At 39.6% G+C, this 25,688-nt stretch overlaps 1 protein-coding gene across 2 annotated transcripts in view; it reads left to right on the plus strand.

The window, feature by feature from the left end:
• zcchc7 (zinc finger CCHC-type containing 7) overlaps nucleotides 1–25,688 on the plus strand; it is a 55,543-nt gene that overhangs the window by 23,487 nt on the left and 6,368 nt on the right. For both annotated transcript variants that reach the window (XM_023333068.1, XM_023333069.1), the window contains exons 4-7: nucleotides 11,378–11,439; nucleotides 11,917–12,054; nucleotides 12,158–12,328; nucleotides 15,101–15,136. In XM_023333068.1, the coding sequence (XP_023188836.1) occupies nucleotides 11,378–11,439; nucleotides 11,917–12,054; nucleotides 12,158–12,328; nucleotides 15,101–15,136 (407 nt within the window). The remainder of the gene's footprint in view (nucleotides 1–11,377; nucleotides 11,440–11,916; nucleotides 12,055–12,157; nucleotides 12,329–15,100; nucleotides 15,137–25,688) is intronic.

Consider the following 25,688-nt stretch of genomic DNA (forward strand, 5'->3'; position numbering starts at 1 on the left):
GCGCCTGGTTATTTTCTTACATTTTGACGATTAAATGTTGCACAAAGTTCAAACTGGTACCTGCAAAGTGCGAAGGACAGCTGAATGATTCATAAACTGTATTTGAACGAAGCGATAAAAGAGCCATATTGGGTGCCCCTCTTCTAATCCTCTATTGTTCGTTGTCTGTCCCCCGTCCCACAGAGGGGCTGCTCTAATTAAAGACTAATAATTGTATTGTTTTTTCAAGCCTATTGAGACAGAGATTCTGCTCTTCAATCATTCTCTCCCTCCCATGTACCCTGGCCATGGAGGGCTATCTCTCTGGATGAAGTCTTAAAAACATGCTGTGAATAACTCTTTGGGTGTGTGTTTTTGCAGCTGTGTATGTGTGTCTGAGGGGGGACGAGGGAAAGGAGGAATGAAATGGGTAAATCTAAATTAAAACTTTAAAGCATCATTATTTAATTACCCCAAAGGCTATGGATTTGAAGGATTGAAGGGTGGCTTTGTGTGTGTGTATTTGCTCACACAAACATGTGCTGCTATCCAGGATTATTTCACTTTTTCAATTTGCCTTTTCTGCTCAAAGTGTGTGGGTGTGTGTGTGTGCGGGGGGGAACCTGTGTTATTGGTTATTGGTTGCCCAATCCCATTGCCCCCTCCTTCACCTCCATCCTGCACACACGTACATGCAGACACACATGCTGAAGCGCCGCCAGATAAAAAGGCATTATGGTAAATTCCACTTAATGACAAATTTTTAATTTGGGGAACAGGGCCTGGTGAATGGAGCTTAATTACCGGGGCCAAAGATCCCTCGGAAAAATAACCCTCTCGACGTGCCCAACCTGCCCGATAATGGAGCGCTCTGCAAAATGGTTTAGATTAACCAGCTCCGTTTATCTCGCCTCCTGCAATCCCCCCCACCCCCTCCTCCTCTGTATAATAACAAAAATAACAATCATGAAAATTCTATCTGCCTCCCAGCCCCCATCAGCCCGCTCCCCTCTCTCGCCTCTCTGCCCTCCCGCCCTCTGCCTGGCTCACTCCCGCAGGAGGAAATTCATCAAAATGAAATTGAGGTTGCAACTCAGTGGTTTTATTAAAATATATTTCCCCCTTACAGATGACAACAGACTGCATATTTGTGTTTTGGTGCCAAAGACAAAAGGGACAGCAAGAAAAATGTGGTCATTGTTTTTATTGGAGGTATTTTGTCAACAAAAAGAATTACTTAAATTATAAAATGTACACACTTGTTGATTGTTGGCTGTTTGGGCTTCTCACCAAATGATATGAAGCTCCACTCTGACCTTCTTTTACAAATAGGATCTTGGCGTGAAACCCTGTGCTATATTGTTTTGTCATTTGAAAAAGTAAAATTAACTTTAATAAAATATTAAGTTCAAACTAGTGCTTCAATACCGCACCTTTTCTGACCCATAGATTCAGAAAATCCTTAGTTCTGCTACAAGCCCCACTGTTTACCAATGCTGTTTTCTTCTTTCATCCAGAAGAAAGTATCAAAATAATTGCTGTATTTTGATACTATTTAGCATCATGTGTAAAGTTTTCTGAGCTTTATTACAAGGTGTAAAACATATAATCTCCATGATGGTTTGTGTAGAGCAAATATAAAAACACTGCAATTTCTCTGTGATACTAAGAGTGAGATGTCTTGAGAGAGCAAAAGTTTTTGCAGATAACAGGAAGGCTCAATGGTGAACAGGAAAGTTTCTCTTTTTTGGAGATTTTGGTGGCTTTTTGAAAAGCTAAAGTTTTAGTAAGGATCTACAATTCACTATGAAATACACACAGACATCTGCTTTAGAAACGTTAGCCTTGCTAAATGTGATAAATATGTCATAGCTCATCAGAAGCAGTGGGTACACCATGTTCAGACTAAAACAGAGCTCTTCAACAACCTGCTTCCTGTTGTATTAGATCAGTGTGATCTAATTTTGTTAAACTACTGACTGTTTCATGCATTTTTTACTGTCACATAATATATCAGGGAACATCTGAGCATCTTTAAGGTATGTAAATGAGTTATATGGTCAGTCAGATCATCTGTGAACTACTTGTTCTAAGCCTGTCTTAATTAACGTCAGACCTGGGAGTATGCCATTAAAAATGTCTTGAAAATGATGAAGTGTTTTACATGTTTCAGAGAACACATTGTTGAATCTGGCCTGAATGGGTTAATAAAAACTGATTATCAGCAGACTGATGATCATTTTTGTGTTTCAGATTAATAATCATTGCTAAACGCACAGTAAGCGGATATTAAAACGACACAGTGACTTCCTGTCTTCCATCAGACCTGCAGATATGTGTTGGCCTGGCTCTGGGTAACATTAGATCTGGTGTATGTGCGCACACACAAGTGCACACATGACACCACTTTTACTTTTCTTGGCATTCTTTGGTCCCTGTTGTTGTGTACCCTGATTGGACCGTGTGGTTGCCATGCGGTTGCCAGGCCGCGCCCCTGCTGTGTGGTAATTGGTGTCTGTGGTGTTGCCGCGTGGCGGCGGAGGTTTGACTGACAGCTTTGGCCACCTGCCCTGCCCTGGCTGCCAACATGGTGCGGAAGGGGGTGAAGAGGAAAAGGAGGAGGTGGCACGGGCGAGCAGAGGGTGAGCGCTTGACATGTCACAGGGGGAAGCATGGTGGGGGGTGAGGGGGTGCTTACATATCACATCATTAAAGATGAGGTGCACTGAAGTATGTTGTTTGATGTACACAAGGAGGAAATTAGATTGGAAAGCCATACACAAAAAGCCCACTGACCTGGGTGAAGGCATTGCTTTTCACATTAGTTGTCCAAAAACAAAAAGTGGCTGAAATTCTTGAAATATTTAAATTTATCAACAAAATGTGCATCTGTTTCAACATTATATTTGATATGATCATGACTAGATTATGTCAAATTAAACAATTTATTGGTAGCTGAAAGAAATGCAGGGCAGTTACCATAACAGATGGTGTATAAAGAAATGTAACAACTTAGGTTTAAGTTTGGAAATGTCCACTTTTAATTATTTCAATTACTATGTAAGAATTATTATTATTATTGCACGTGTTTATGGCCAAAAAAAAAGGGGAAAGAAACCCCAAAAACTTGAGAATGTGGTGTGGGCCTTTAAGTACTACGTGTCAATTTATAGGTTTAATCTGATTTGTTGTGTGTTTTAAACTTAAAGAGTTCTATGTTTTTGAAACTGAAGCATGTACATTAATAGAGATATTCTTTTGTTTGGTTCCTTCAGGTCAGCTACTGGTATTACAGTTAACCGAGGTTTTGAAAAGTTACTTTAAAAACTGCTAAAGTTATTTAAACTGTTCTTACGGTGCCATATTGACAGGTTTTTCTTCATCTACCCCACCCAGTGTTGTGCACTGCTGGTCAGTTTGCTGAATGTAGGCTACTAAACTTTTCTGTATTTTGCCTCTGCTTTGGAGATGTTTCTGATTATGAGTGTAGTTGGACTGGTATATTGTGGAAACTAGTGTTGGTACAACAAGCTACATGCAAGAATGGCTGTAAATCAGACTGCAGGATTGCTACCTGCATTGCCTAGCTAATTAATCAGCTAATATCAGCTTGCTAAATCTCTGTGTTAATCTTTAAAGAGCCTGACTGTAAAATGTTAATATATGCTGTGCAGTAGGTACTTAGAAGCTACTAAATTTAGCTGCTGTTTGCTCATTTTTAAGTAAATTGTAAATCATGCATCAAGATCAAACTGGCAAAACTAAAGTGTCATAGAATTTAAGTGAAATGATCTACTTCAGGAACTTTAGGAATATGTACACCACTTTTGTTTTTAAGTCAATTGCTTAGATCATTTGACACTTTCAGATTTTTTTAAAATATTGAGATACATTGAAGGCGTTGGTGTATTTACTCCAGGTTATCATACAGTGACAATCTCATGCATAAGCCCTACAATTTTAAATCTGCTTGAAAGAGAAGTTAGACATGGGAAACATGTGTCAGTGCTTCGGTGTTGAGTAGTGTTGCCACACCAACACTACTATAAAAATTTTTTTTGAAACTAATGTTAATTTTAAGCTTTTCTTTTTTTTTTTTTTTTTTTTACCAAATTGTCTTGGATATAAATTTGACTCACTGATGCAACCTTTCCTTTACCAGGTTCACTCCAGACTGGGTGTCAATATCTGATAATATTATTTAACTTTATTTCAAAGGGCCATGCATTCATTTTCTGCATCCTAATAATATATTTGTCCAGCTACATGCTCTCTCCCTGCCCTTGATGTCTGCAAGGTATCCGCGATGTGAAATCTCACAGAGATATTGATACAATACGAAAGTGAGAGAAATGTTGCAGAATTGGAATTGATGTTGTAAATAAAATGTTTAGCAATATCATAAGCCCATTCTTACCTGAGATTGTGTGGCTCTACTAGGTTCTCATACAAAAGTGTGAATGAAAAAACGATATTATACAGACACTGTAATTATGTGTCAAACATGCAGAGAAGTTAAGAGTCAAAAGGACAAATGTCAAATACACTTCTTCATTCTATAACAGAACTACAACATAACAGAACCTTGACACTTTTCAAATTTTTGTTGTTCTTACATTGTTTTTTTCTTTGTTTTGCATAGTTAGACTAATCTTAATATTAAACGATGACCTCTGTGAGATTACAAATAACGATTTCACTCACTCAAACTCAACTCAATTTATATTGTATTATATATAATATTAATAAATACCTCTCAAACTTTGCTACCCTTAGCAGCACCAATTGCCATCAAGAACGTTACATCGCTGTGGTGAAATTTTGGCTCGCTCTTTTTTTGCAGCATCTTGGGCAGATTTAAGTTTGGGCTTTGACTAGACCACTTCATGTTTTATTTATTCATTTATTTTGAGACATTCTGAGTTGGCTTTGCCAGTGTGCTTTGGACACACTTCATTACCAAAATGCACCAACTAGTGGCTGGACATTCTCCCTCAGGATCCACTACTAACGATGGTTCCATCACACATGACAGGTAGTCCAGGTTGAGAAGCAAAGCAGCCCCACATCATGTTTTGATTCTAGATGTGACATCCTTTACTTAAAATACAGTGCTAGGTTTGTGCCGTATGTAATTGGACAAAAAAAAAAAATCCTATTTTGTCTCATCAGAATGTTTTTCTAAATGTGAGACAGGTCTTTGTCAGCAATTGTTTTCTCATTTGAACTCTGCCATTGAGGCCATTTTGCCCAGTTACTTTCTCAGTTTTAAAGAAGAAACAATGATCTGATCTTAGGCATGTGACGTCAGTAGTGCTTTATCTGCTTGGCTAGGATGTCTTTGTGATCTACTGGATGTGTCATTAATGCATTTTTGTAGCTGTCCTTCTTGGAAAGGTTTACAACTGTTTCTTGTTTTCCCCATCTGAGCCTTAGAACAGCCTTTTAATCATGTCTATATCCTAGTAGATGTCAATAAGTTTGACTCTTATGCATTTAATTTCTTTTTATCTGTGTGTTTAGGTTTCTGGCATTCTTTAGCCTACTTTGTGTGGTCAGACAGTTTCTATTTAAAAGCGTTCTTGATTGTACTTGTCTTGCAATAATCAGGCCTGGCTGTGATAAATGATTAACCAAACAGTGTGGTTCATCACAGTTAGAAGATGATTTTAGTCTTTCACACACGACCAGTTGATTTCAGATGGTGTTTTCCCTAATGAACAAAATTGAGAAGTTTTATTTGGTATTTTCTCATGTTATTTTTTTAAATTTAGTATTTAAATGTGTTTGATCTTAAACATTTCAGTGACAATAAGTCAAAATCAGATGAAATCTGAAAGGATTCACATACTTTTTTTTTACTGCACTGTAGCTGCTTTGCCCATTATCTCTTGTATGTTTTCAGATGCTTCTGCCCCTTTTTCTCTGTTACTCAGCTTTCATGTTCTTCATCTCCTCCTGACCCCTCCTCATCTTCTCATTGTTTATTTTCATCTCACTTGCTCAGTTGCTTCCTTCTGTTTTACACTCTTTTGCTGTGTTTCAATCTCACTGAGGGGAAGCCTGTATGGCAAGAGGTGATGTCCCAGCAGAAATGCTTTTTTTTTTGTGCTCACACACAGACACACACACCCTCACCATTGTCATGTATGCCGTTGCTAATCCTGCCCTGTCGCTTCAGTATCAAACATAACCTATGTTTGGGGTGAAAGGCCGCTGTTTTACTTCTCGTGTCTGTGGGTGTGTGTGTGTGTGTGTGTGTGAATGCATACTGACTGGTGGATTAATGAGCCTGGGCGGATTGGCTTGCTGTGCCTGGTTAAGTGCTAGGACAAGAGAGTAGGAATCCAATCCAGGCCTCGGATTTGGTTTAAATGGAGGCTGATTTTAGGCAACAACAAACTGAACATAGACAAGCCTGAGCGTACGGTCGGTCTCTGCCTCGTCCTTGGTTTATCAGACTTAAACCATCCTGTCTGAACCTTATCCTATTTGTGTGTGCGCATCACCCCAGGAGACCCGGGTGTTCATGGTTCATTAGCCACACGTACACTTCCGTTCTGCTCTTGCTGGTAAAAGGGACAGATTCACACCCACACATACGCGCGCACACACTCAATTCCTCTGTTTTGTTTTGTTCTGCCGGCTCTGATGAACAGGCACGCAGCTTCCTCCCCTCTCCTCCTCGTCTTCTAGTAATCAGGGTACCTCTGAGACAGACAGGTAGCATCTGTCGCCTTCTCTCCCCTGATCCGGCCCTCCCTCCGTTTCTCAGTCTCCCTCTCTTCCATGCCATTGTGTTGCATTACCCTTGACAATGGAGTGATGAGATAATGAACAAGTTATCCTCCAGAAATAGTCAGCCAAAGTCCCAGAAAGTGGAGTGAATTGGACTTTTTCTCAAATTTCTACCGGGTGACTCAGGCGCTGTTTGGCACACTGATGTCAGATGGTGATGGCAGCCACCTTAACATCAAAGATCGTTGGGCGTACACCTCTTAGTTGGGTGCAAGGAGTGCCTCCCCATAAGATCTGTTGAAATTGAGCAGTTGCGGTCGACACGGCGGAGGCCTCTCGTGAGTCTGTTCAGCTGCTCGAAGAAGCTGCTGCCATCTGCTTTTTCAGCTCCAGACTCCTTCATATCCGCCGGGCCACGATGGAACGAGGCTGTGATGGTTGGGTTTTGAACAGGGCCTCCGGGGTGATTAGCATATTTTCACCCTGTGTACAGACAACAGACCAACCCACCCACCCTCTCCTTTCCTTTCCTCTCCTTCACCCCTCCACCCATGTGTTTGATTCCTCGGCCGTGACAAAGAGCTTCACCCTTTATCTACGTGTGTGTGTGTTGGCTCGGTGAGATGGGGGTGGCCTTTAGATTAAGGGAAAGCTTCCTGCTCTTTATTTGGGGAGTCCCCCTGGGAGACGCCTTGGGAACAACTTTCGTTGAGTCACTAACGCCTACTTACATTCACACATACACGCCTGCACTTCAGCACACACACACACACCCACACACCTTTCACCCCTCTTTTTTTTTCAGCTGCCCATTGACCGGGTACTGGTTGTTGTGTAACACCAGCTAAGCGTGCAAAGAGACATACACATGTCCCACAGAGGCCCCCTAGTCTGCTCATAGTAACCCAGCATTGGGAGACCTCTTTGCTCTCTCCTCGATGTAAACTCACAATCACTAACTGGAAGGAAATATCTTACTTTGCTGTGACAATAAAAGTAAAAACAGATGTACTTTTGTAGATATTTAAAAAACTAAAGTGAACTTCTGCTGAAATTACACATAAGCAGCTTTATTGAGCGGGCAAATGCTGGGAGGTACACTTTGCGTCAAACCCACTTGGTTGAAAATTTATGGATTTTATTGGGGAACTATAAAGACGTAAAACTGTCAAGTCAGTTTTTGAAACTGAAATGGTTAAACAATAGAGTTCTGAACATTTCTACTATATAAAATAGAGCTTAAGCCACAGGAGCATCTCAATAAATTGGAACCTCATCCAGTACTTTATTTGTGACTAATTAAATTGAAAAAGTGAAATTCCTATATCAGAAAGCTTTATTATAAAGTAATGTGTTTTAAGCCTTTACGTCTGTTCAATTTGAAGATGTTGACCTACAGCTAATACAGAGTCGAAATTATATAAAACTACTTTCCTCAGTATTTGGTAAACTGCATGACTTCGCTTTTGAGTTTTCTTCCTCAAGCTAATCATAATAGTTTACTTGAGATCTGGCTCATTCCTCAGGACATCAGGGCTTTGTGATGGTCACACCAGAACATTGACTTTGTCGTCATGAAGCCACTTTGTAACCACTTTGGCTGTATGCTTAGGATTATTATCCACATGGAAGTTCCATTTGTGCCCAAGCTTCAACTTCCTGCGTGCTGTTTTTATTTGTTCCTTCAATATTTCTACATAATGTTCTTTCCTTTTGACACCATATATTTAATTAATGACCAGGTCCTTCTGCTACAAAGCACCCCCATAGCATAATACTGCCACCCCCATACTTTACAGTTAGGATGGTACAAGCATCCCTGTTTTTCCTCCATATTTAACAATGGTAGTTATAGTCAAACAGTTTCACTTCACTTTCATCAGACCGCAGAAAAGTCTCCAAAAATTAAGATTTTTGTTGCTGTGTGCGTTGGCAAACTACAGTCTGGCTTATTGAATATTGTTGAATCGTAAATCTTGGCTTGATTTATGATATGCATCTTTTGCAGCTTGCTTATTTTTAAAGACTAAGAATAAGAATAGGTCCACATAAGAGCATGTAAGATATAGTACGTCATTCACAGCCCTTAGAGCCTTTCCTAAATTGAGCCATTTAGGAAAGGTAAGGCACTTTTATTGGTGTTTGCATATTTTCAGAAACAAGGCAAAGTTCTTCACATGATTAAAAGCAAAATAAAACAGCAACCAAAACACAAATAAAGCAAAGCAATAACATGATAAAAAAACAAACTGTAGTTGATAATCTAGTTATAATTAATCAAAGATAACTCTTATGTATTTAATTTTAGCCTAAATTTAAAGGAAATCAGTGTTTTGGCAGTTTTCTGGAAGTTTGTTTCAGATTAGTGGAGGATGAAAACTGAATGATGCTTCTCCAAGTTTGGTCCTGGGGATGCAGTGTAGAATTCATCCAGGAGGCCTGAGTGGTCTGAAAGATTGATACAACAACAACAACAGGTCTTTAATTTATTTTGGTTCGAAGTCATTCAGTAATTTATCAACTGTTTTTAGTGAGAACATGAGCAGCAACGTTCTGGATCACCTGCAGCTGATTGGTTGGTTTTTTAGGGGGATTTGCGAAGGCACTCTTGCAGTAATCAATGCGATTAAAGCCAAACACATGCATGAGTTTCCCTAGATGTCATTGGGGACATTATTCCTTTAATTCTAGAAATGTTCTTCAGGTGATAAAAGGCTGACTTTTTAATTGTCTTTATGTGACTGAAGGCTCAGATCTGAGTTCATCACTACTCCACAGATTTACACTCATTTTTAAGAAACTCTTCATTATCTCAAATTCATCAAGCAAAATTGTACTTCAGGATTTGAAGCACTCACTGAGTGTTGGTGACAGCATGGGGTTGCTGGTTTTTGTGATGGTGTCTGTGTGTGTATTTAGAGGTGAAGGTCGAGGCAGAAAGAAACCCCATCCAAACAGCAGCCATTTTAATTTGTTTGACAGGGAAGAGAGGTGATAACCTCACTCTGCAGCCGCTCACCCGGGGAAGGGGTGGAGGGGTTAGAAAACAAGGAGAGGAGGCAAAAGCAAAAGGAAGGAGGGTTGAGCTGCATAGCGATAAGAGGGCTGGTTAGAGAGAATCTGAAAGAGGACTGGAGGAGAGAAGGGTGGAAAGGAGAGTGTAATATTTGATTATGGCTCAAGGCTGTGTGTTTATACAAAGGCTAAAGACTGCCAACCAGCTAATCGCGAGAGGTCGATGTGTGTGGGTGTGTCTGTGTTCCTGAAAGCATGTGTGGGTCATCGCTATCAGCACATAATTTTATGCCGGCTACACGTGTCTGTGTGTTTGTGCTTGTGTGAACGTTAGGATTTCTGGATGTCGGTTACAGTTCTGTGGGCCTGAGGAGAATACGACGCTCTCCCTCAGGGTGCTGTTAGTGCCACTCTCATACAGATGTGCCGGGCTGCCATTGTGTCAGTTTCACTGTGGGTTTATGTGTGTGTGTGTGTGTGTGTGTGTGTGTGTGTGTGTGTGTGTGTGTGTGTGTGTGTGTGTGTGTGTGTGTGTGTGTGTGTGTGTGTGTGTGTGTGTGTGTGTGTGTGTGTGTGTGTGTGTGTGTGTGTGTGTGTGTGTGTCCCCTCTGTCACAGGAAGCAAAAGTCATCCCAAAGGATTTAGAGTTCCTAACAGGGTTGTTTGGTTTTGTGGAGTTTATAAGTTGTGGCTTGAATTGAATCCTGATTCAAATGTGCAGTAACATATTTTTTAAAGATTTATTTACTGGTACCAAGAACAAAATGGACAAAAATAAAGCACAACTGAAAAGGACACACGTTCAGATACACCAGTCATCTAAAACCTGAAAAGTTTGTGGTTCTTTTGTGCATCTCCTCTTTACTCTAATGCCTCTCAATAAAATCCTGCATAACCAAGTGCCACCTAATTAGTTAAGAGTATAAATAATCTAATGTCACTTTACAGCTGTTCTGCGAAGGCCTCAGAGGACTGTTGGAGAATGAATATTGAAACGTATGTGACACAACAGCAAACTCTCCAAACCAGCTATCAGAGCATTAGACAACAGTGTGCTAACTCTGGAGGAGCTGCAGAGCTCCACAGCTCAGCCTGGAGAGTCTTAGTCCTACATTGGACTAAGACTAGAAAAAGGAAGGAAACTTTTGTTTCATGCCTTGTTTATTTAGGTACAGATAGACTGATTAAGACTGGAAAAAAGATTCACCCTCCTGCACACCAGTGACTCTAAATATAGACAAAGAGCTACAATGGAATGATTTAAGTCACAACATATTCATATGTAAGAAAGGTCTGGTGGAAAAATAGTTCAACTTTCTCTTGAAGTGAAAGGTTGTTCTTTAAAGTACAGACTCATGTGAAAAACATATTTGCAAACCATTTATTCTTTTCTTTCTGCTTCCCAGCCAGGCATTACTTTGTGTTGGTCTGTTCACTAAAACCTGTCTGTATTTGACATCCAGTGTGACACTCCTCACTGCTCATCTGGAGCCCATACAGACAAACAGTGGTATATATCAAAAATAATTAAATACAGTCCAAACTTGTTGAAAAAACATCCAACCCTCTGTCACTTTAAAATGTTTTTTTTTTTTTGCATAAATGTTTGTGCTACAATTAATTTAACATTTTTTCCTTTTATCAGATGCTGACGAAGAAGAAGAAAAAGAAGAAGGAAGTTGGATTGTTTCAGAGAAAGATAAGGAGGTTGGTGCTGATTACCAAATTGAATTAATTAGCTCACTTTCATAGTTTACTGTCACATTAATCTCCTTTTGTTTTCTGAGATTATTTTTTATTTATTTATTTTTTTTACCCCTCCAGGGGGTCTTTTGTGGGCTCTAGTGTCCCTTATATGATAATGGGCTGACAGGAAACGGGGAAGGAGAGGGGGGAAGACATGCGGCAAATGTCGTCGGGTCCGGGAGTCGAACCCGCAACGGCCGCGTCGAGGACTCAAGGCCTCCAAATACGGGTCGCGCTAACCACTACGCCACCACGGCACGCCCCTGAGATTATTTTTTAGTTTCCTTTGACAAATAAAAATAGTTTGCCGTGAGAAGATTCGTATTTGAATTTTTCCGATGTGTATGTCTTCCCTTTCTTTGTGTGAATTAAACATTTACGTCTTAATGTAAAAAATGAAACGTCCAACTCATAATCAATCTTTTCCTGTCATTTCAGGCTCAGATCTTTAACAAAGGCCAGGGTGTCAGGATCGCAGTGCAGCGTATGTCTAACCGATACTACACTGGGAAGAACGTTCACTGCAGAAACTGCAACAAGACAGGACATCTGTCAAAGAACTGTCCTCACCCCAAAGTAGGTTTGTGCTAATGTGCTGTAGCATGGCCATCTTGTAAATGATGAATGTAAAAATGCAAGCAAACTTGCTAACAGCACTATGCTAATTGTGTTTCTGCAGAAAATGATGCCTTGCTTTCTTTGCGGCACTATGGGTCACCAGGCCATTAACTGTCCCAATAAGCACTGCAACAACTGTGGGCAGCCTGGACACCTCATCAGGTCCTGCAATGAGAAATCTTATTGGCACAAACAATGCCATCGCTGCAGCATGAGGGGACACTTCTTCGATGTGAGTAGAGGGCCATGATTATTGTCTTTTTACTTTTCTCTCGAGATGTTACACTTATTTTCAAAATGTTGTTATCCAAACCAACATATCCTTATTTAAAGACACTGAGTGGGCCAGAATATCAGAACCAGTGGAAAGTGACCGTTCCTGCTGGTATTGCTATGTTTTTGACTGAGCTGCTTTGATATGTTGAATTTATCTGTCATACAGATAGTGATCCATAAGCATGTCTGGTGTCCCTAAGCATGTTTCAAAGTTATTGTTGTGAGGCTGGAGGACAAAAATGCAGCTTTTTGATGTTGCACATGGATTGCACATGGATCCATGTGTAACATGGATGTCTTATGGACCATTCCAAATACAGAAACTGGTGCATTTAGGACAAATCTCATGGTTCGCACAACATTCACAGGCGCGGGAACCGTTAAAAAAACAATATGTCCTGAGTTACAAGAAAGGGTTCCTGTGTCATTGTGCTGATAAGACAAATGATCCAGCTGTCAAGCTAAATTATTGACACTCCATTTAGTGATGTTCAAAGGCATCTCTCTGAAATACTTCTTCCAGTTTTTGCATGTCATCTTAATGCAGCATATTTATATGGATTACACTAATACATTAGTCAATAAGCTGAATTAAATACTGAACTAATTACCTTTGTTGATTTCAAACCGTCTGCTGTGTCTATGCAGTTTTTTGTTGTTTGACTTCCATATTCATACAGTTAGGCTCAGAGTCATCTCTACAAATTTAGATGTAAAGTTATTTTCATTAATCCAAGATTTCTAATTGGAAGTAACACATGTATGTTCCTGAAGATATTTAATACAAATGAAGGCAGAAATTATTTATACTCTCCTTAATAATCAATGGAAAGGCCTTTCCTTGGTATTGCAGCAGTCGAGCCTTTATTAAAGTTGCTGTAGTTTCCTGTTTCCACTGGTATTTTCTGAATCTTTGAGGATGAAAGGCCTCTTTGCCTTCGCCGTAATCGTTATCTCCCTCCACAGGACTCTGGCTGGTCCACTTGAAATCATTAATATTGCTTGCAGTCAGAAAAAAAAGATTGGCCAGAGCTAAAATAATACTTTACATCTAAATCTACCAGCCTAACTGCACATGCAAAATGCTGTGTTAAAATAGACATTATGATTCACGTGCAGGTGTTGTCAACTAGATGAGCTCATTACCAATCACATTTAACACCTCAGTCTCTGTAATCACCCCACTTCTCAGTGACCAGAGGTCAACTCACATTGCTGTTCACATTAATAGGTACTTAAGGAATTACAACTTAGGTATTCCAGCTGTTTGTGTGTCTGAAAGATGCATTTAAAGACCATTATTGACAATTATCACAGTGCTCCGTCACTAGCTGAACTAGCTGTAGTATTTGTGTATTTGTACACAAATACCAGCCTTGGAGGAGGAGTAACTGAATGGAAGAAACAGTCTGCCGCTGCCCTCTTTTTCTTTTTTCTGTCTCGCTCTCTCTCCCTCTTCGTCAGTCAGTCATGTACTGTGCTCTGAGTGATGGATGAGTAACCAGGTGAACACCAGAGGGAGAGGGTACACCAGGACACACACAAGCCAATTTCTCTTTTTTCCCCTCTCTTTCTGTCTCTCAAACTCTTCTCCAATCTCGCTCATCTTCTGAATCAGATCCTTCTGTGTGTCTCCCTCTTCTCACCTCTTCTCACCTCTTCTACACATCGTACCACAAACAGCACAAGTCCGAAGATGTGCTCTGATATAATTACTTCTCACTTGCAATGCACAACTTTTCTTTTTTCTTCTTTATCTCCCCTTACACTCATAAATTACGCTGAACATATTAGTGTGTCTGTTTGTGAGAGAAAAAGAGTCAAGTCTCAGTCCCCTGGGCCTTTCTGTGTCTCTCATTAAAGACAGACGGTTGATGGAGCGCGAGTGTGTCGCTCGCCTCGCCTGTCGCCCTCGACAACAGCACACTACCCCGGCGGTTTGGAGGGATGGAACAAATAGGAGGGGGGGATACAAGCGGCGGGGACAAGAGGGGTTTGTTGAAGGAAAAAGCTGGATTAAAGGTGGAGAAAGATGCAGCCGTAAAAACTCATCGAAGTTCTCTTCTGTGTTTGAGTCCAAACAGATCCAATTCCCCAACAAAAGAGGCTTCAGGATAAATTTAAATCCTTATTAATTGCATTTTATTTCATATAAAATTGATCGAGGACCTCTAGTGTGCAAAGAGCAAGTTAAAATTGGGCTGTTTCGCCTTCAATCTGAATTATGTCCTCACTCAGTAGGTATGCAAGTAGATAAATCCCATTGCCTGCGGCGAATGCGGCATTTTCAATTTCCCCGTGGGAAGCGGCAGTGGCGGGTACAGGATGTCGGAGTGCTTGGGGAACAGCGTGGAGAAGCCCCAGAGATAATGCTTTATCCACACCAGCAACAAAACAACCAACTGACTCACTGACTGACTGTTTCTGAGTGACTGACGGCACACCAACACCGATACAGAGAGCACTTCTGAGTAGGTTTAGGGAAAGATGTGGGAAGGGACTGAGAGATTCAGAGTGGAAACTGAAAAACAAACCCTGGTATTACTTTCCTGTCTGTTAGTCAGGATCTTTCAGTTCTCTCTCACACCTTTAACCCGTTAAAATAACAGATTTTTGTTTTCTCTTTCTGTATGCCTTCTGTTTTTACATGAAGTGTAAAAACAGGATTGTCTTCAACAAACAGTTTTTGTGTAGAAAGTCTTTAAAAAGTTTCTTTATCTCCTTCCAGGATTGTCCAGAGATCTGGAGGCAGTACCACATCACAGTGAGTCACTTTCTAAAATAATTCAGCTCTGTCTACGCAAACATTGAACAGTACACTGAAGTCAAATGTTTATCCACTTTTGCTTGTTTCATTTTGAGCCCAGTATACCTGCCAGGTTTTGTCCATATGCTGCAAAGCACAGGTGTTTTCTGGCAGCAATTTCTACACTTCCCAGCACTGGAATATATAGCAAATTTAAAAGGGGCCTTCTTTGCAGCAAATGTTTATTATTTAGAATTAGAAACAAGGCATAAGACAGCACTGCATGTATTTTATAAAAGCAACTGTTCTGTTCATAAGTCCAATAATTATTGGCTATTTTGTAGAAACACTTTCACATAAGGTCTCCAAAAAGAAAACAAAACAAACAAACAAAAAAAAAACTTAATTAAAACCAGTAAAATAAGTCTTGGGGGAAACAAAAATGTCTCCACCAAATATTAAACAATGCAATATCCATTCAGTTAGATTAATTGCGATTGTGCAACAGTGCTGGTGTGATTCACTGTGGCCAAACATCCTTTCTCAGAAACTACTGAACCCAGTAACAAAATGAACAAAATTTGGGTCTTAATTATTCAGTGGAATAAAAAAGGTTCAACATTTAAAGGTTTTACTAAGAAAATGTAACAGGTATGAATTTACCTTCCTTCATTCTGATGTCAAATTGCCTTTAGAAGTCACCCGATAATCCAGCTGTTTTCTGAAGACCTGTCAGGTTTTTAAAGAAAATGTTGGAGAACAAGCAGAATCATGAAGGCCAAGGAACACAGCAGAGGAGTCAGAGATAAAGTTTTGTAAAAGCATAATGCATGGTTTGGTTAAAAACAGTAATCCAAACTTTGAACATCTCATAGAACTATGTTTGGTGGATTTGTAAGTAAAGTTGAAAATAGAAAGCCATTTTCTATTTTCCAGTTTGCTTCAAGCCACTTTGTTGACACAGCAAACGTGTGTGAATAAAGCTTAAAATTTTAAAATATAAAAATTTTGCATGCCTGCAACATGATACACTTGGTAGAAAACTCACTTTGGATCACCCTCAATATACAATCCCCATAGAGAAACGTGGTGGTTGTAAGATCATAAGGTAGCATGGGGAGCTGGTCATGGTTGAAGTGAGGATGGACGATGCTAATGAAGCAATGTTTCACCCTTCAGGAGGACACAAAGCCTAAACATACAGCCAGATCTGTAATGGAAATGTTAATTGTTTATTAGCATGGCTAAAGCCTGTAGGGATTCTATAATCTTGAAAATTACTGTACACAGATGATTTCCATTTCATCTTTCTGAGATTGAGCCATTTTGCCACGAAGAATGCAAATAGAAATCAGTGATTTGAAAATCTGGTAAACACACAATCTCAAAAAACGTGGTTCTTGAGATACCTCAACACAAATGCACACCATGTTTGTTAGACATTTTGTCAGAAATTTAGAAACAATGTTCCATTTTCCTTCTATTTGGCAATTACTTATTGCTTTGGGTTTGGTCTGTCACATTAAATCCCAATAAAGTACGATGAGACTTGTGGCTGTAAGGTGACGAGATATACTAGGTCTAGGTGTATGAATGCTTTTGTGAGGCCCGGTAGTTGTTACTGCAACGGTTCCAATTAAAGCAGAGGACAGGGTGGTGATGGTGAATGGGCAGACTAAGCCAGCAGCTTTCTGAACCCAGAGCTTTATAGAGCCTTCGACGCCGGGTCTAATCAGACCGGAAACATGTCGCATCTAAACACCTCAACCTGCTGGAAACAACAAAGGTGATGTTCAAACCAGTTCTTTTAAATCTTTTTGCTTTTCCTCAATATAGTGCTTGAAACCAAGCAGTGTTGGTGATTTAAGATTTCATAAAATGTGTAATTTCCATTCTCTGTTGGCACAAAAATATCTCTCAAGATCAATTCAAATCAATACATTATCAAAGTGTCTGCACATCTTTAAAAAGTCTTAAATTGATCTGTCAAAAATGAAGTCTTTAAAACGTCTTAAACTCATTAGAAAATGTGTAAGTTGGCATTAAATAAGATAATCACGGGTCTTGTATTTAATCTTGTGTATTCTACGTAGTTTATTTTTCTCCCAGGCCTCTTCTGTCAGGCAAAAGTTTGAGTCGCATACAGACACTAACTACCTGCTAATAAACCCTTGCGAACTAGCTAGCCTTTTTGCATCTATCATTGGTAAATGTAAATTATCACCAGCTGGCTGGACGACGTTCATCTTTGCCGCTGGCTCACCTCTGTTGCTGACTCATACAAAGCTATGTGCATTTGGTACAATAAAGCTTGGCACTACTATTTGAAACATCTGCTTTTCTTTTGTACATTTCGGTGGTGATACAGGTCTTAAATCTCATTCATCATGGTTTTAAAAAGGTCTTAAAAACTTATTAAGTTTGAGTTGGTGAAACCTGGAGAAATCCTGATTATAGAGGTTGACCTGGATGGCCAGAGTATTGAGGAAAAAAGGCAAAGACCAAACAAGCACTAACATGTGACGTCAGGTGCACCATGTGTGTGTGTTTGTCGTGAAGGGGTGTGTGAGAGAGTTGAAAACTGTGCGACAAACACACGGGCCATAAGTCAGCAGAAAGTTATTAGCCCTTTTCTGTGTGTCGGTGTGTGTGTTTCCCAAATTTAAAAAGATAACTAATTTTCCTGGCTTGTTGTCAGTGTGTGTGCATCTGAGCGAGGGGGTGATATAGACCTCAGCCTAAGAGAAAAGAGCAGCTTGTTTGTCAATTAAAAGACGTGATAAAGCATGAAATGGGCTGCCAACACCACGCGGGACGAGGGGAGCGGGGAAGACGGAAGAAGAGTGTGTGTTTGCATACATCTTGCTGTGCACTTGTGTCAGTGTGTGTGTTTGGGGAGGTCTGTCACTCTCCTCTATGGAGATTAATTAGCAGGGGCTGTCTAATGAAAAGGCAGCATCGTTAGCGCCGGGGCGGCTCGGCGGGAGAGACGGAGTGAAAAAGAGGAAGGCGGAGGGAGCGGGACGGAGACGTTCCAGGGGAGATGCTGGCAGATAGGACGACTTTAATTGTTGCTCGTGTTTTGCCGAAAAAAGCCGATTTTAGTTTCACCGAGAGCCACAGAGCAGAGGGGACAGGCCCCACGAAGGTCTCCTGCATCTTCCTTGACGATGGAGCCTCTCCTGTGTGTGTTTCTGTGTGTGTGTGTGTGAGAGATGCCATGCTTTAACGGGTGGAGGATTGTGACCCAGGTCTAATTGAAGTATTTAAGCCATTTAAGCACTGGGAACAGAAGGTCGTTACAGATCCAAACTGGCATGGGGGTTAGGGGCCCCGCGCAGACACAACCACACTTCCACACATGCATACAAAGGGCTCCTTCTGTTTAAGACAGCCTCATTTTATTCATGATGCTGCTTATGACCCTGAACTCCCCAATGTGAGAAGGTGTGTGTCTGAATGTGTGTGTGTGTGTTCGCTTTGGGAGATGTGGCTCTGTCACCTTCCGCTGGGCTCAGCCAGGTGTGAAAAGGCATTCTGTCAGACCTCCCTGCTACCGGGTCCATTTATCCGTCCTTCGTTCATGTATATGTGTGTATGTGTGTGCGTGCATGTGTGCTTGGTCCATTTATCTTCTGTGAGTGTATGTGTTGTCTGCCTGCACCTGGCTCTCAACTAACAAACTCCTCCAAACCCCTCAGTATAGACCACAAAGCCCAGGGGCATTTACTGAGAAACTACGATACTGACACACATGGACACACACAAGCGTGCGCGCACGTCCAAATATAAAGAGCGGGAAATGGAGTAAAAAGAAAACCCGCAACATTTTCATCATGTCTCTGTCAAAGGGATCTGAACACTTTTTTTCTCTGTTTTTTTACTTGTACTTATTCAAAAAGATGTTTTCTTATTAAAGAACAGGTTGATTTCAATATCTCTTTTCGGCTGTCCCTCTTTTTCACGAACCCACACACAGAAACACGGCTGCAGATGGCCTGGTTTTACTTCTGTCTTTTTCATGCACCTTCTACATTGTGACGGCTGCAGCCTCCTTCTCTCTTGCTCTTTTCATTCCCACTGAATACTGCAAACACTAACTGCAGATAGAAAAGCCACCAGAATACTCTGCTGCTTTATTCAGGCTGAGCTAGTCGTCTTTTGGGTTTGCCTTCATGTTCCAAAATTCAAAAAGATTTGAAGTTGATGCATTTGGGCCAACAGTGGCTAAATGTTAACCTGTCCAGGTCCTTCTGTATGATTGCATCTACAATGCCTGTCATTTCCTGTTGCTGAATCGGTTTATGCTTCCTCTGCATTTGCAGTGGGCTTGCAGGTTATGTGCAGAACGAGCAAAAATGAAGTTCAACTGCACATTGAATTGCTTTTTGAAGGATATTTAAACATGACTTCACAGAGAATGGATAGTATAGCTAAAATGTAAACATAATGCAATGATTAGTTTGACCTAAGTAAACCCAAAAACATGGTACCAAGAAACAACTTTTATTAATACGTTTGCTTTCAATTGGGTGTGTGGTTCCTCAAGTTTCATGCTACTAGCAAAAATATTTAACAAAAATGGATGGTCTGTTTGCTTTAATTCAAAACTGAAAAGCATCAATTATATATTACCACTACAAAGGTAATGTGAATCCCAATTATAGCCATATTGTCTTGCACATATTTATAGATTTCTGTTCTTATTTGTTTAAAAACCCAAGCTTTAATTCTGCTTAGGTAACAAGTAGTGAGACAAATTTAAGTTGTCATTTGCGCGCAGAGATTTAGCTTTGTTTATTACAAATATACACAATAATAAAAAATGCAGATACAGCAACTCTATTAGCAGTTTTTAAGTAAACTTGTTTATTGTGAAAAATGTTATAATTTCGGATTATTGCTGAGTTTTCTGGTTAATTACTCAAGCTATCTGCTCATGTGGTGAACCTGCAATCAGCCACTTAGCACACCCAGATAAAGCCTTTTAGCAGGACATTTGTACTTTATCCTAAAATTTTTACTTTTGTTACCTTAATGGGTAACACTCCTTTAGCTTCCATGCTATCGCTTTCCAAACATCCACCTTTCTTCCCTGTAAATTAGAAAGAATGTGTGGGAGTGAGCAGCAGAGCCCCAGCAAGGAGTGACTGAACTCCAGAAAGCAGAAGCAACTCTGCTCGCTCCAGAATCTTCTCTGGCATTTTATTAAAAGAATTGTAAAACATAGCAATTGGATGGCAACATTTTAGTGCTTTTGAAACTGTAATGTTTTAAAAGTTTGATATCCATTTGGTTCCTATGCGTTGTTGAAATGTTTACATTGATCTTTCAAAGGCTGGATAATATTGGAAAAAGGAAACTACATATAGAAAAATGTTCACCTTTCCAAACTTGATTCCTTCTCCCATTTTCTAAAAGAAATGAATAAACATGTATAAAATGTTGTGTTTTTAAAAATAGTTTGATATTCAAATGACACCTTTTGTTTTCAATTTGCCACATCACACCTTGATTTAAACATTTTAATCTTAAGTAATGTTGTGTTTGAGACACTGATTGAGAAGATGACTGTGTAGATTTTGTCAGAATTTCAAAACTAAGAAAATTTCTCTATATTAAAATCCCAGATAAACTGTATTTCAACTATTTTTTTTTGCATTTTTATAAACAAGATAAAGGCATCAGACTTCATAAACTTTGCTTTGGAGAGTCAGAATTTATTGTAGGATAATACAGCCCAGAATTGGCAAGTCCAAGTGTTGAAGATTTTAAAACGGAGTTGATTTCAGCTGCTCCAGAGGCAAAAAAAAGCTGTAAAATTGGCCGTTTACCAAGCTGCCGAATTGAAAGCCAACTTTTATTCTGCGAATGGAACATGCAGATCTTAAAATCGGATTACTGTACAGTTTCCAGCTAAATACTTTGTAGGTCCGTAATATTAAATAAATAACAGAAGGGAGAGTCTGGAACCGAATTGTGTTTTCAGAAGAAAATTCTGTTGGAGCAATGTGTGTGTGCGACTGTTTCAACCTCTTTAAAATCTGCAGTTCTGTGTTGGCACGGTAAAACATTTCCAAGACTGTTAAAAAAAGTTTCTCATAATCATTAGCACCAGAAACCGTTAAATGACCATTTGAACAGAAGATAAGTATCAAAAATGATCAACTAGGTTTTTTGAAATCACATTTCTGACAAATCAAAGCATCAATCGAGTTAATTGCTTCCAACAGAAAGACGATGAATGTCGATGATGGACAAAAAGCCCAGAGTGTGGATTTTAGTGGCCGACTGTTTGTGGACTGACTGCATGAAAGCCTCTCATGATTGTACATTCGCTGCCTGCATGCATACATGCAAAACACATCAACTGTTTCAGCAGGTCTGTCCTCTGCTTCCATAAACCTGTGCAGAGTTTAGACTGAAGCGCCCCCTTCTGGTAGCTGGAGGAAGTGGGAATTGAAACCTCTTTCGACCCTACTTCTTGAAATCTGATTGTGGCTTCATCAAATATTCGTCAGATATTAGATGCGTCTGTTTGGTGTGTTTTACGAGCTGCATGAATGTGAGTAAGGTATAGAGAGGAGAGAAGGTGGGACGCCGAGGGAGGGGCTGGTGGACGGAGTTTATTAAACTGTTGGACAGAGACATGGAGACTGCCTGTGAGCACACAGCTGCTGATAGGTACAGGTATGTCTGCTTGTGAACATTGATTGGCCACTCTTGAGATAGCAGTGGTGACACCTGTACGCTGGTGTTTATCGATCAGCAGCTTTGCCGACAGTGCTGTGTGTTTGTTGAGCGGATTTTCTCATCATGCTCCTATCTGGATGGGTGTGCATTGATCTTTTCCTGAGGGACAGGTGTGGATGTGTGTAATATTGCCCTTCTCCTGTGGAAAAAAACTCTCCTGCCTGACTTTGAAATAAAGCTGTTTGAACTCTCCTGTGTCCCACCTGACTGCCCTTCTTCACCCCATCATTCACAGCGTTTTACCTTTTTAATGCATTTCTGTCTCAGTAGACATGCTCAACTCACACATGCCCATTGTTAGGCCAAGGTTAGGACATTTTGTCCCTTAAATCCTCTTATATTCTCTCAAAGAAAGTGCTGTTAAATTTCTAATAAGGGTGAAATTCATGGTAACACAGAAGGCTCTTCAGGTTGTCAGTGTTAAATTAAAGCACTTGATTCAAAGGTAGGTTGATCATTTCTTCGTCTTTGTGGGGTTTTGGTGGAACAGAATAAATTGGGGTCAGTAGGACTTTCAAAAAGTCACAAAGTTACACACTTATTTTTTTCAATGTAAATTGACAAAGGGCAGGTTGACCCAGAGTCAACCTTCATTAACTTGTTCTCAAGTGTAGCTTCATTCACTTTTTACGCATAAACCATTTCATATCCATGAACCAGTAAGCGGTTTAATATCATGTTTTTAAGTATTTCTGAGGAAGTTGTGACACACTTTTATAAAGTTAATAAAATCCCATGTTTAATTTGAATTGATTGAATATAATTATCAGAAGATTTTCACTGCACCATGTTTCCATTATTACGATTCTGATGGACTCCTACAAAACATGACAGATTATAACCCTTGATCAAACCAAAATAATACCTATTAACTTCCTGATTGCAAATGTTATTTATAAGTCATATAAATATATTTCCTCACATTAGACTGAGTTGATTTATTTTTAGTTAAGAGAAAATATAATGCTTTATGTAACATGTAATCTGTAGTTTTAGATTATGTAAAATTATTCAGTAATTCTTTAGTTGTATTTTGTTTTCATCAAACCAGACTGTTGGGAGTGTCCAGATGTAAACAGCAGAAGTGCTCGTCTCCTACTTCTATCTAAGTAAGACTGAATCACTGAATTCATCTGTCTGTACCCAACGGGGGCTTGTGAAGTTCATTTTGCTTTCTGGGGATGGAGCGCCACTCGGTGGTCAGCCAGGGAAATAACTCTGTTTCCACAGTCTTAAGGAAATCCGTTTTCTTATTATTGTTGGACTTCTCACTGCATCCAAACATTTTATTTTTTGTGAAATTCTAAATATTTGTTTTTTAGTTCATATATTACCGTAATCTTTTTTTATTTGGATATATGCAAAAATAAATTATCGAAGAGAAAAAACAAACACCATGTGAAAACAAATGAAAGAAAACGCTAATCATGGCTCTGTGTTCAAATGGCTTAATCACATTTCCTCGACCTGAACCATTCTGGCATCAGGTCCCCTGTTCTTCTAGGTACAACGGTTTGACCTTCGTTGTACTTTTCCCCGGTCCTCCTTTCTCTCTCTGGCTGACCGCTTTCATTCGTTCTTCTCTTAAGAATGTGCACAATTCAAATGGATTTCCTGTAGAAATCCCTTAAATCCGTTTCTGTGCAGAAAGCTGTTTTTGCTGCCTCATCATTGTAGAGTACAGACTGTCCTGTCTGCTCCTCTCTGCCCTGTCAAAAGCCTCTCAGCTCTTTATTCGCCTCAGACTGAGGCACTAACAGCAGTGCATGCAGAGCAGATAACAGCCTTGAAAGAGAGAACTTCTGCTGAGTTTTCCTCACACGCTGCAGACATGGAGGAGCATTTTGGTGAAGTTGTGCATGTTCATCTAATTAGTGAAGCAAAGCAATGTGATCAATAATTTCCATGATGGATTTAACCACATCTGGTTTAAGGTTCATGAGACCCTAAGTTGTTATTAAAAGTAATTTTGTAAAACTAGTGTTCATATATAAAGGTTTTTGCATTATACTGTTAATATAACTGTTATAGTTTACAACTGGAAAATATTAGCACAATATGTTATATCGCTATAAATGAATAATTAACTATTGTAGTCCAGATAATTTCCCGCAGAATTAATAATTTTTCCGCATATTGATGTAGTTTTAAGTAGTTTAACTATGACTAAGGAACTATCATATCGAACGACAAAATATTTACTCAGAATTATGTTTACAGACTAACTTCATGGTCTTCTATAAGACATTTTCAATGTCACTGAATCTTCTGTATTTGACAAGTCAAGTAGTGAAACATCAAGTTTCCATTTTAGTATAGCAGTGAAAAACTCCTGAACAAGAAAAAAAATCTACTAGTGTGAATTTAAATGCACTTTGTGCGGGGGGAATAAGAATATTATCACGATTAGGTACATGTTTTTTGATTAATCTTGAAATTAATTTTTTCTGTTTGATTCAACACAAAAAGGCCTACGTCTTATCAAAGAGCCTGAAGCTCATGTTTCTATTTTGTGTTATTCTAAAAAAAGAAAACCTGAACCTGAAATCGGTATTAACCTGCAAAAGCTGCATATTTCCCTCATTTCTTGATCTGGCTTTGATTGAGCTAAAACTATGAATTTAGTAATATAGAAATAGTTAAATTCAAATAAAAAGGACAAACATAAATAAACATGAACAGATTGCTATCACTTTGGAGGAAGACAGCATCCCACTTGTCTTTTTTTTTCAGATTTTCTTAAATAAGCTGTTGCATGCACATAGAGAACCATAGGAATGCACCCACAATGCCCACTCACACACTCACGCACACACAGGTGCAGTGTTATCAGAGGTCTTGCAGGCTTTGCAGGTCATTGTGGCTTTGTGCTTAGCAGGATGGTGTTGATTTGATGTATGTTTGCTTGGCTCAGATATGAATTTAGGGTTTAACGTCCCGCCTGGTGCCTACGCGACTCTGTCCATCTGTACATAGCACATCTAAATCCCTGTCTCCGGTGCCCACAGATGCCGTCTCTGTCTAATTGGTGGGGAATAAGTGGGCACCTCCATATAAGCATGGACTCACGCTGGCGACAGCAGAGTCAGGCTTGTGGGTTCAGCTTTGAGCGCTAAGAATAGAAAGCATACAACTTACATTTGAATGGGTTAGCTTGTTTCCTCTGTTCGACTTTCCACGGTGTGACCAGATTATCGCCAGCTCCTGCCCTAAAAGAAGGTTTTTCTCCAGAGGTGGCACCCCACCCTGCTTCACCCCTGCATCATATTATCACCACAGTTCAGAAGCGCTCTTTTATTTTTTTTATACCAGTGAGCAGAAAATCTGATTTTCTTCAGAGTTGCTGATTTTGGAGGAGATTCGTTTTTAGAGGATTGGTGGTATCTTTGAGTCGGATTTAAGGAGGATCTTATTTTGGTTCTGAAAGGCAGCAAGAATCAGATCCTGATATTTAGTCAAGTTTATTTGTGTAGCACATTTTAACAACAAGGCAGTCCAAAGTACTTGACATCATTAAAAACAGTCACCATTTGTGAAACAAACATTAAACATTAGATTTTATCAAATGTCATCATCAAAGTCATTAATACACATCAAACATGTTGATCAATGTTCCATTTACTACAAATCAAAGGCAACTATAAACAGATTGATTTAAAGGAACTCAATGTTTCAGCTGTTTTGTAGTTTTCTGGAAGTTTGTTCCAGATTTGTGGTGCATGGAAGTTAAATTCTGCTGTAGATGTTCCACCTCTTCTCCACCTTAACTGCATTTTATTCTCTTCCTGAGTAAAAAATCTTTACGTTACTTTGCCAA

This window comes from Xiphophorus maculatus, chromosome 5 (assembly GCF_002775205.1).
Source record: "Xiphophorus maculatus strain JP 163 A chromosome 5, X_maculatus-5.0-male, whole genome shotgun sequence".
In the NCBI taxonomy this organism is placed as follows: Eukaryota; Metazoa; Chordata; class Actinopteri; order Cyprinodontiformes; family Poeciliidae; genus Xiphophorus; species Xiphophorus maculatus.